Source organism: Diabrotica undecimpunctata, chromosome 7, assembly GCF_040954645.1.
Source record: "Diabrotica undecimpunctata isolate CICGRU chromosome 7, icDiaUnde3, whole genome shotgun sequence".
NCBI classification, from domain to species: Eukaryota; Metazoa; Arthropoda; class Insecta; order Coleoptera; family Chrysomelidae; genus Diabrotica; species Diabrotica undecimpunctata.
The window spans coordinates 3890602-3903784 of NC_092809.1; the positions used below are offsets into that span (position 1 = coordinate 3890602).

The 13183-nt window shown below is 32.8% G+C and overlaps 1 protein-coding gene across 1 annotated transcript in view; it reads right to left on the reverse strand.

The window, feature by feature from the left end:
• Pgm1 (phosphoglucose mutase 1) overlaps positions 1–3559 on the reverse strand; it is a 39962-nt gene extending 36403 nt beyond the window's left edge. Inside the window, exons 1-2 of the mRNA XM_072536608.1 lie at positions 3397–3559; positions 2962–3211 (exon numbers count right to left, since the gene is read on the reverse strand). Coding sequence (XP_072392709.1) covers positions 2962–3204 — 243 coding nt within the window. The 5' untranslated portion in view covers positions 3205–3211; positions 3397–3559. The remainder of the gene's footprint in view (positions 1–2961; positions 3212–3396) is intronic.
• Between the last annotated feature and the right edge of the window lie 9624 nt (positions 3560–13183).

The following is a 13183-nucleotide window of genomic DNA, read 5'->3' on the forward strand; positions in this document are numbered from 1 at the left end:
ATCAGAAGATGGAGAAATACGGAAGAGAATAACGCAGGAAAACAGAGCTAATTTTGCCCTCTCCCATATATTTCGGTCTAAAAATGTCCACCGAAATACAAAGATGATAATCTATAAAACCTTAATTTGACCAATAGCATGCTATGGCAGTGAAGCGTGGGTCCTGAAAGAGACATATAAAAACAAACTCTATACTTTGACACAAACTTCAGAAATTGATACAACAAGGAGCTTTATCAACTTTATAAGAAGCACCTCTGTCAGACTTCATTAGAATACAAAGATTGTAATGGGCCGGGCATGTGATAAGAATGAGAGAGGATAGGGTACCAAATGAGCATTGGATACTAAAATAGAGGATAGGCTACCAAATGAGCATTGAATACTAAAATGCAGGGAAAGAGACAGGTTGGAACGCCAAGAAAGCACTGGGAAGACAGTAAACAGTGACGCACAAGCCCTTTTAGGAGTCAGTGTATGGAGAAGATCAGCCACAGACAAGCAAGGGTGGAGGCAAAAAATAAAGGAGGCCAAAGCTCAATTTGGGCTGCAGTGCCGCAGAAGAACTTTTATGTTTTTTTACTTTTTACTTTTTTACTTTACTTTACTTTTTTACTTTTTTCAACTTAAATGAATTATATCATTTACACTTTAATATTTGTATCATTAAAATATTATAAACGCCATTGAAACTTCACTTAATCTCCTTTATGAATGAATTCAATACTACTTTTAAATATTATGTAAAAGTGATAATTTACTGGTTATTTTTATAATTCAATGTTATGTATGACAACAGTTGGAATTTCCTCTGTGAATACACAGTTAACTACTAACTAAATAATTATTGGGATTACCAAACTACTGCCTTCTAACCCAATAGTCTTGTATAAATCATTTTTAACTGTGAAATATTATTTTCTTCATAGTTAGACAACATACAATAACTTTTTTACTTCTAAAATTTCCATAATATCAAATACTTAAACAAAAATTATCTTACACAATATATAATGGGCAAATAATGAAATACCTAGAATAAAATTGGAAAATAAGTGTGTCACACATTAAACTTTTAGTTGGAATTGTTTATATAAACATTGATTCATAAAAAACTATACAATTGAAATAGTTACAAATCTATACTCTAGACTAGACTATTATACACTATTTCATTCTTTAGGATGTTATTTAAATCACTTATTAGATATTCATATTAGTTAATCCTATGGAAGTTCATAAAAATATTACAGATGATAATTATGCATCATTACGCTTTCACAGGAATTATAAGATCTATACATGGGGATGTGAACATATTCACTACTTGGTTTAAGAAAGATGTGCGAGCCATTGGTATTTAAATTTTTAAAAAGTATGGATTTTAAATTAAAGCAGTTTTTTTAGTAGATAATGCACCAAAGAGAAAATTTTTATGTGGACAAAATTATTACAAAAATCTTACTTAAATATTTCAAAATTCAGAAAAAGCAAAGATCAATTGTGAACCCTCTGTGTTTCCTTCTTCATGAAAAGAAAGTTATGTTATTCCTATATTTAAAAATGGTCAGAAAGACAATATTGAAAATTATCGTAGCATTTTTATACAATCTGCAATCCCTAAGCTCTTTGACAGTCTTATAGCAAAGCAACTTTATTGGTTATGTAAAGGCTTACTATCTCAATCACAACATGGTTTTCATAGTAAAAAATCCACTGCAACAAACTTGGTTTGCTATCAATCTGATATATTATCTTATATGGAAGACCGTAAACAGGTAGATGCAATATACACAGATTTTTCCAAAGCATTTGATCATGTAGATCACCGAATACATTTAGGCAATTAATTAATGTAGGCTTTCATGTCAGGTTTGTTGAATGGATTAAAAACGTTACATCTGGGAGAAGTCAAAGCATCAAGATAGGTTGTCATCTGTCTGAAAGTATCACAGTAACAGCTGGAGTTCCTCAAGGAGGCCACACTTCTCCACTTCTTTTTAATATCTTCATTAACAACATCACTTCTTGTTTCCTAAATAGCAAATGTCTGATGTTGGCAGATGACTTGAAATTTTGGAAAGTTACAAGACAGTTTAAAAGATCAAGCCTTGCTATAAGATGACAGAAGTAATTTGAAGTTTTGAATCCTAACTGTGATATTGTATATTGTAATTTAAACTGTTAATGGGGTTATCCCTTGAATTAAATAAATAAAATAAAACTAAATTGTGTTTATATAAGTCAAGCCTTTGTAATATATAAGTCAAGCTTTATACTCTACAGATATTTTCACTACACAAAACCTTGGCCAAAACATTATTGATCTCAAAAAGATATTGATTGAGCATTATATTAGTAATAAAAATGATCTTCCACTCAATGAACTGGTTTCTAGGTTGAGAGACCATATTAGTTTTGCCAAATAGAGAAAGCCAATACTACTAAATATCTCTTCTTAATTCACTAAAGAATGGCAAAACCCAAAGCAAGTTGTGGGTAAAAAGTAAAATAAAGTTCACGTAACCTTCCGGAGAATGTCTAGTATTGGGATTTTTAGGTCACACTAGCACCCCCTAACATCACGACTTTAACGGGACAGTTAGACAGCAGGGACAAACTTTACATGTCCTCCGAAGCACGTGAAATTGGAGGTTAAATGTGTTCGTAAACATTTTTCAAACTAATTATTTACTTTGTTTTCATTATACTTCTAATTGCTAATCATGTTTGTTAAAATCATTTGCAGAAATGCAACAATACAATTAGGAAAGATTAAATGTTTATATAACTACATGGTATTTTATATAATTAAATGGCATTCTTTAAATTATTGATCGAAATTTTAATATTACACACATACTTATACAAGTAAGTATAAGTAAGTCATATTTACTAAAGTTGTAAATAAAAATTCTACAGGATTAAGTCAGTTAATAAATATAACTCCTAATAACTTACCCCATTAGCGGAAGCGATTCTGATAATAATGTTAATGGCCTGTTTAGAGAAGTATCTTCCATCTCCACCCACAATAATTGTAGAGCCTTTAGCCTTGTCTCCCAAAGCATTAAATATAGACTGTATAAAGTTCTCAGTATAATGTTTTTCCATAAATACTTTGACTTTCTTTCTTAAACCGCTTGTGCCGGGCTTTTGCCCCTCGAAAACTGTAGTTTCCACATCTACTGAACTTAATGCCATTTCTAACCTAAAAATTGATGGAAAAAAGCTATAATAATAATTATGTTAACACGTGCATTCAACAACTATTTGAATATGAAATCACAGTGATTATGTATTCAATGTTTTAATTATTATCATTTACATTTAAGAATCAATTTTAAGGTTAGAATTTAGAAAAATAAATTTCTTAATGAAAGTTGTAATACTTACCTCTAAAAGGTAAACAGCACGCTTTTAAATGTTTTTATTTGAGTGTATTTTTAGTTTTTTCTGGGATATTTAACTGATGACAGTCTCACTTTTCCTTATATTTTGAACACGAACACTCCAATGTCATTGGGAGGTCGCCCAGTGCGCAACATTTTTTGTCACATTTTGACGATGGCTGATTGTGAATAAGTTTACGAATAGCGTATGCGTATAATTATATATGTAATATAATTATAAACGGTTTTCTACGTTTACCTGTTTTCAACACATAACTACTTGTGTAAATCTTAGACAAGGAAAGCGGAAAGATACTCTATTTCCTTGTCTAAGTGTAAGGTGTAAATATTTAAATCCTCCAGACCTTGACATCCTCCAGAATGCGCTGCGGTGAAATACAAATGATGCATTACAGAACGAAATATTTGTGTTTGGCATTAAAACATTAAAAATGAAACATAAATATGCAGCCAAAAGCAATAAGATATATACAAATTAATACTTAGAATTACTTTTTAGGACAATTAATGCAGACCTGAAGAGAAGATTGTTGGCAGTTGAAATGGATTATTTGAGAAGTGCTAGAGCATCTAGGCTGGAAAGGAAGAGCAACGATTTTATAAGAAATAACATGAATGCTACAGAAACGGTCATTGACAGAATAGAAAGAAGAGGTTTAAAATGGTTTGGAAACCTATTGAGAATGCCTGACGAACGTTGGCCCTAAAAACTTCACAGATGGAAGCCCCCTGGAAGATGAAAAAGTGGTAGATCTCGACGCTCATGGAATGAAGGAATTAGAAGAGCGATGGAATCGAGAGGTTTGGAGGAGCATGCCTTGGACCGGGAGGATTGGCGGAGGAGAACGGAAATACGGCGATAGCCGTCTCCAAAATGTATTGTATTTACAAGATGGATCCTGTAGTACTTACTTAGAATTATTAAAATAGAAAAAGTAAATAGTTTTAATACAGTAAATAGTAAAATTTCTGTATAACTAATAAAGTTAAAAAGACATATGCTGCAATCTGGAAACTGGTGGTTTGAGAATTAGCAAATCTATCCCGTAATCTATCAAAGAGCAATTGCCAAAAACGACGAAAGAAACAAATATTTATTCGTTCGTGTTTTATATAAATTAAAAAAATGCAGAAAGAATACACAAAATAATATTTTTAATAAAAATGTACTTTTTCAATGCATTCTCCATGCACATTTGAAGCACAAATCGTTAGACAAGGAAAGAGAGGGGACGCATCCTAAAAGCATCATAATACCTCTCTTCGAAAAGGGATACAAATCGGACCCGGAAAATTACAGAGGAATTCATTTATTAAACATGCCTAACACTAAAATTAACAACCAAAGTGATAATAAATAAACTATAATAAATGAAATTATAAACCTAGCAAAAGAACAACAAGGTTTTAGGCGAGGAAGATCATGCACCGACCTTATATTTATAATGAGGCAAGTGCAAGAGAAATCATTAGAATTGAACAAACCGTCATATCTATGTTTCGTGGACCTTAAAGAGGCATTTGATAGGGTCAAATTAAAGGAGGTTAATATAATAAAGGACGAAAATATCTGCCAAAACAACACAACAAAAGTAAAAGGAGAAGAAGAACTAACTGATCATATTGAAGCTGGCTATAGGATAAGACAGGGAGATTCCCTGAGTCCTCTATTGTTCAACCTGATTATGGATGAAATAATAAAAAAAGTAAGAACTAAAAAAGGATATGAAACGGGAGAAAAACAACTTAAAATAATCTGCAGACTAAATATGTAGACGACGCAATACTACTCTCTCAAAGTGAAGATGATTTACAACGTATGCTGCACCAATTTAATATAACTGCCAGAAAATTAAACACGTTAATTTCTCAAAAAAAAAACAAAATTTTTAGATAAAGGTTTTATCTCTTTAACTATTTTTGCAAGTATAAAACTCTTAATTACTTTTTGTAGTATGGAGTAAGCTGAAGATATTTATGTAGAATTATGTTTTATATGTACACATTTATTGAGTAATTTACTATTGTACTTATTGGAATGTGCTATAGTCAGAAAAGTTTTTGACCGAAGAGGGCCGATCGGACAACGAAGAAGAGGAAGACCGAGACTTAGGTACCAAGACAACCTAGAAAATGATTTGAAGTCTATCGGAATTAGAGCATGGAGAAGAGTTGCCAGAGACAGGGGCGAATGGAGGATTGTTCTGAAGAAGGCTTTGGCTCATAAAGAGCTGTAACGCCACTGATGATGATGACTTATTGGAATGTATTCCTTTTAAAAGTCAAGTAAAAAATCAGCGTTATTTTGTTACTAAACACTTATTTATTTATTACATCCAAATGCTGTTACAAAGTTTTTTCATCGTCACTTAAATTATTAATCAGTCTTTCATTATTCTTCTCCATTGGAATCGATTGGTCCCAACTGAGGATCTGTTCGTAACAATGTTTATGTTGCTCTGGTCTGTACTGCATAATCTGTCTGACATTAATTAGTTTGTTAGTTTTCACTGGTAACATTGAGTGATAGGCTTGATCCATGGGAAGCTATACTTTTCCTCCTTTATACAACTTAAAAGTTCCAACCACAAAAGAATCAATAAATGGACGAGCGTCGATATATACATATTTCTCACTGGTATACTGAAACTTACTGATAATAAAATCTTGTGTCTTGTCTTGGCTTTTTTGTAGTTTTCTTGAATATTGAAGGTTACCATTGTTTGAAATCAAGACAATTTGTATGTTCCAAAGGAACTCCTAGAAATTTTGGAGCTTTTACTTTAATAATGAAATACTGGGGGATTGTGTTATGGCTTTAGTACACGTTGGGCCAACTACTTGGCCAATGAGTTGGGCCAAGTAAGAACAGTGATTACACGTTGGTGGAGTTGATCATTCTGCATTAACCTTTCAGTGAGTATAGTAAATTCTGATTATGGATCTGGATGTGGAGACTGTAGCAGCCTCCGCAATTAATTTGTATTGCGCTTTTAATTTGTATAGAAAAGTGTTCCAAACAAAGGTAATTAAAAAACAATGGCGCAAAAGACGGTGCTGGATTCATCGAAATAGGACAAGGTAAGTATAAGAATACATCCAGTTTGCATACAGTATGGTGCAAAGTTGTAGCGCCATTCTAGCTCGTAAATAGACTTTTTACACCGCAAAAATATTAATATTAAAACCACAACGTTAAAACTTATAAACAGTAATACACGAGAAAACAAATATTTTAATTAATTTTAAACTCAACGATCAGCTGTCAATAACCAAACATGACCAATAGCTGTTTGGAAGATCGCGCAAGCCCAAAAATCGTTTGATTTGTGGACGAAAAACCGACAACATTCGGTTTGTAGACCAACGCTGGCCGCCAATCGCAAATTTATGCCAAGTGGTCCTGTACACGTTGGCTCAACTGCCTGGACCAACTGATTGGCCCAACGTGTACTGGGGCTATTAAATCTACCTGTCATTGTTAGTGCTAAGAACATTCTTATATTGATGTGATTGCAGTTTTGCCACCACAAGCGTCACTAAAAACATGTAACTCTTTTACTTTAAGGGGTATTTTATCTCTAATGTACTTGTATACCATCGTACAAACCTCGTTTGGCTTCTTTTTCCCCGAACCCTCATGATAGGTATAAAATACTACTTCATTAGTTGTTAAGTTATGGGCACTAAAGACATACAACCATAGTTTACGCAGGTAATGCAGGCAACTGGACATTTTGCAAAGTCAAAACTAATTGTCACAATATCTTTTCTGTTATTGCACATTTATGGAACACATTTTATTTTAGAATACAATTTTTTAGCTCTTATTTTATGTATAAAAATATCAGCCGCAGCTGATAACTTTGCATTTTGGTTAAAAGAAGATTTTATTTTTACAGAGAGTTCTTCGTAGACTGAATAGATCTCAACTTGAGGCCTGCCGAAATAATTTAACGAAATTTCAGGGTATTTGTCTAAAAACATATCATAGATTTTTTATGATATGTTTTCTGTATGATTCTTGGATTTCTTTAGCGGTATGATTAGATTTTCTGGGATGAAAGCTCTCTTTTATTTTTGAAGTTAGTAAGACGTTGTAATGCTTTATTGCTTATTGAATGTGAGCTTAAAAATGCTTTCCTACAAACTTCCACTTGTGTGTTGTTTCTTCTTCCTTAGGTGTCGTGTCCGTATTCAGACGTTAGCCATCATCAGGTTTACAATTAATTCTGCTTGTTCATTGGCGGATTAATACTACTATGGAAGGTTGTCACTCCATCTTTTGCGCGATCGTCCGATACTTCTATCGATTGGTGACATCTCTTGCTATTTTGAGGACACGGGTCTCCTCCATTCTGCTTGTTTGGTTATTTCATTCTTTTTTTCTATTTTGCGTCCATTCATTTATACACTGTACGTTGCATTTTCTTCTAATGTCTTCACTTCTCTTTCCATCTCTCAGCGCATTTCCTGTAATTCTTCTCAGTACTCTCATCTCTGCCGTTTCCAGTAGCCCTTGTGTTGTGGCTGTGTCGGGTCGTGTTTCTGAGGCATATGTCATTATTGGTTTTACACTGGCTTTATAAATTCTTGACTTCATCTCAGTGTTAATGTGTCTGTTTCGCCATATAGTGTTATTAAGGCATCCTGCCAGTCTATTTGCTTTTTGTACTTGATCTCTCACTTCTTTTTTCAGCTACTACTGTTTTAGTTTCTTTGCTGACTACTATTGTTTTAGTTTTCTGAGATGAGATTGTCATATTAAATTCTTTTGCTCTTCTTATGTTAAATCTGTGGACCACTCTTTGCAGACTATCTTCATCTTAGGCTATTAATATTGCATCGTCTGCGTAACAGACTATTTTTATTTCTTTGTTCCCCGCTCTGTATCTTCCTGCTTTGTTAACGCTTTTGATGATTTGATCCATGATCAAATTGAAGAGCATCGGGCTCAATAAATCCCCTTGTCTTATTCCGCTGCCTATTTTTATTAATTTTCTGAAACTATAGGCAAGAAATCGAAACTACCAACATCTGACATTTCAATCATATTTTGTTGTTGAAACGATATGGTTGATTTATTGCTAACTCATTCTAAAAATTGATGATTGGAATATCCTTACTCAGAAATTTTGCTGCTTCATCAGCAATAAATTTTTAGCAAAATTCCTAAAGATATAGGTTAGGTACTGTAATTGTAAGGTAAGATTTACATACATTTACATTATACACTTATTATAAAAATAAAATGACGTTCAACAAACGTCTTCGTTTTACCAAAATAAAATAAAATTAAATTAAAATAAATAAAATTAAAAAAAAAAAATAAAATAAAATAAAATAAAATTAATTAAAACTAAATAATATTAAACAAAATGAAATAAAATTAAATACAATAAATTAAATTTAATAACAATCAAAATGAAGTTATTAAACATAAATAAGAAATAATACTGAAAATATAAATGATGAATAAATTTTATATACCATTTAACAAATTTTAAAAAGTAATAAAATCATAACAAAGTTAACAAAGAAAAAATTGTTGAACAAATCTTTGAAATTTTCAAGAACTTAAATGTGTGTCATTATAAAAAAATATTAACAATTCAGTATTATGCAGACGTAACAAATTATTAACCTACATAGTAATAACGCGCTGTAAGAAGTATTCACCTCTGTCGACACTAACCCAAGTTGCCCGCATGCGACGGGCAAAGTTACTAGTATTATTATACAGATAACGACATTGTTTTGTTGACCACAGGAATTAAGATTTATTTCAATCCCATCTCTAGAGCAGTGTTTCCCAAAGTGGGGGTCGCGACCCCCTGGGGGGTCGCTATGAGGTACTAGGGGGGCCGCCGAACATTTCCAAAATAAGACAAAAGCACCACTTTGTTAGATCATGTATTTTTATTTTAACAAAGCCGTAAATAGAAATTACCAATTAATTATCAGACGAAATATAAAACTAAATATTAAAGTCCGTAAAAATAAAAGAGTAAAACAAAGTCAAATATTATAATCTTAATGAGAGCTATGCGCCTGCTTCTGTGAAACTAATCTTTCAAATCTAGGCTGTGTATTTGAGACACACACAATTATATCATTTTCAAGTACGAGACGATTTCTAACTCTTGTTTTAATGGCAGTCATAGACGAGAAACTTAACTCACACAAATATGATGTTACAAATGGAACCAAACATTTTACAGCTTCACTCGCCAACTGGGGGTATTCCTGCATCTTTTCGGTCCAAAATTGGTCCGAGTTCTGGGAAAAACATTGAAGCTTCAACATTCCATCACTTGATCTTGAAACTGAACTTCAATAAGTTTTTCTTTTATGTTTATTGGTATTTTAACATGCTGAAAGGAATCGGCTAAAAACTGATTTAGTATCCATCTGCAACTGTCGTAACTGTTTTGAATTTCTTCGGGGAAATAATCACAGAGCTGTTGTTTTAAATTGAGCAAAGTAACATGCATGTCAGCAAAAACTTGTTCAAAATTTGTAGCACTGTAATTGGATACATTTTCCATAATTTCCTGAAGGCACTGGAATGAATCGAGTTGTTTTTTGCCAAGTGAGGTCGACCATAAATCGATTTTTCTTAGAAACGCCTTAATTTTATCTGTGGCTGTAATTATATTAATGTCGCGACCTTGTAAATTACTGTTCAAAATCCCGGCACCGACAAAAATTTAAAATTTCTAATTTAACTGAGCTGCCACCGTGCTTCGGAGGGCACGTAAAGCCGTCGGTCCCGGCTACGAAAGTAGTCGTTAAGTCATGTTAGGGGCGCTTGCGCGACCTGAAAACCCTAACACTAGACCTTAGCCAGAAGGTTACACGAACTTTACTTTTTACTGTTCAAAATATTTAATTGCTCGAAAATATCAGCAAGGAAACCTAGTTTCAGAAGCCAAATAGGATCGGAAAATTGATTTTCATATGGGGACTTCTCATCTTTCAAATACATTAAAAGCTCTGCTCTTAAGTGAAATTTCGCAAAACTCTTCCATGAAAATCGCTTTCGCGATTATCATGGAAGAGTTTTGTGATGTAGACACAAGCTAATATGTCGCGGTGTACAATGTGCAGTCGACTTCTTATTATTTATTTTTATTGCAAATGTTATTCTGGCAGAAGTACCTACTACAAATTACTAGTGGGACAGATCGCAATCATTAAAATAATTGTATTAAAATAAAATAATTGTTTTTGATTTAAACTTAAACAGTAAAGTAAAATTAAATTTGAGAAACCATCAGATAATTATTGTAAATTAGGCACGCTATTTCTGTCAAATATTATTGAATAAATGAGTGGGGGGAAATTTGGGGGTCGCGAACAAATTTTTTAGCAAAAAGGGGTCGCGGTTTAGATAAGTTTGGGAAACTCTGCTCTAGAGTATATTTATTATAATGCTCTAAAACTAATTGTTTGGTTGTTTTTTAGCTTTAATAGCAATAAAAATAAATAAGTAAGTAAATAAGTAATATGCTTTATTGTCACTGAAAATTGTACAAATTTTATGGACAAAGCTTATAACAATAAGACAAGAAAGGAGAAAAAAAATCAGAATAAGAATCGTTTGTACTTTTAAACAAAAAAAAAAACAATAAAATTCTTCCAAACTTAAACATAAAAAATACTACCTAATTAAAAACCTACAAACTTCGTAAAATGTACCTAACAAAAAATAAAAATTAGGAAAGCAGATTAATGAATTAAGGGCTCAAATATTCTACCTCCTTGTGCTAAACAGTAACCAAATCTGTCATAGAGATTTCTTCTCATATTTTGGAGTACGGCTGGTGTAATGCTTGTAGAGAAATGAAGTATTTTTGACCTTAATTCAACTATTTTTGTAGCCCTTTCAAACTGATGCCTATACATGTTTTCTTTGAGAAAACTCCCCCCCCCCCAAAAAAAAAGAAATCGTTAGGCGCTAAGTCACAGGATCTAGCGGGCCATTTAATTGTACCATGTGTACTTATCAGTCGATCAGGAAACGTTTGATTGAGGAAGTCAATAGTTGCTTTAGAGTTGTGAGCCGAACACTCATCTTGTTGGAAATAAACCTCCTGAAAATTAACCGGAAGGCGTCGAACTGCCGGAATGATCTCATTCTGTTAAAGTTGTAAATATTTGGACCCGTTTAGGTTTCCATCGATAAAAAATGGACCGACAATATGGTCGCCTAACATTAAAGTCCAAACATTTAACTTTTGCGGATGCTGCGTTCGCACTGCAACACTGAGGTGCTTATTTTTCCGAGAATAATACCTTGCAACGGACGAATTGTGTTTTTTATGTAATGAAAATGAAGATTTTTCAGAAAATAAAATATTTTTTAAAAAGTGTACATTTTTAACATAATTTCACAAAACTCCATCCGCCTAAAGTTATCTTCCGGATACAGTTCTTGTATTGGTTGTATCGTAAACGGTGATACCCATTCCTTTTGAGAATTCGCTGGACAGTTCGAGCATTCACGTTAACTTCCCTAGCAATTTGTACACTATTGCAGGGTTCACTAGCTTCCACAAAAGTACAAATATCTATATCCCTGTTTTGACGCTCCTCTTTTACAGGTCTAACACGTGGTTTATTATCTTCATGACACTTTTTACAACTGTTTACACATTCCGAAGATTAAAAATGTTTAATGGTATTTTTAACTGTTGGTGGGGGTCTATTTTCGAAGGCAACAATAAATAAATCAATTACTTCGCGTATCGAATGATCCTGAAAGCACCATGTTACAAGTTGCACTTTTTCTTGGACGGTATACAATGTAATAGGCATTTTATTAATTATTTGTTTATTCTTTCAGAACTTCGTTTGAAATTTTTAATGTCATTGTGACAATTACGACAATTCGTACCTACTGTGAAATGAATATAGAGATGGAAACGTGTAACATGTCACAGCGATTGCCATTGTGTTGTATGGTCAATAAAACAATGTCGTGATCTGGAGATCAGAGTTGGACGTTAAAAAAATGCAATTTCAGAAATGCTAGAATTCCAAATAAAGAAGTATTGAAGAAGATATGTTGACCGAAGGCAGAATTCTTGGTAGAATCTACGAGACTGGTATCAATGCAGATCAATTGATTTGTTTAGAGCATCAATTTCAAAAATAAAAATACCCATTATGATTATCAACCTCCGTAGGGAGACATCACTTTAAGAAGAAGAAGCATATTACTATTTTATTTCATTTGTATGGTCTATAAAATCCAGTACAATATTTACCCTCCTTGAAACGATTAGTTCATGTAAGATTTTATTGCATCCCTTACTTGCTTGCTGACGATACGCCTCTGGGAAATGCAACAACGAAATATGTTTTCAAGAATATCGATAAATACACTTCGAGTTCGAACATCTAAATTTCAAGCACAATCTAATGATACAAAAATTTAGAAGTATTTACATTTTGTCAATTTAAAATATATAATTTTCTACTTAAAACGTGTTATTATAGCTACACGTACTAAAATAAATATATTTTAACAGTCAGTATTATATCCATGCACATGACTCAGTTTAAGGAAAAAAAGAGTCCCGGCACAAATACATTCTTCCTCCCGAGAAATCTAACATGGTTTATTATTTTTTTCCGAAACACTAAAACACATGTTAGAATCTTCACCAGATGCCGTTCATATTCCAGATAGAGTGGAGTAGCTCTCTCTTCTTCTGGATCATTATAAGCATAGGATATATTCTCGGTGTAAATTTTAACGTTGT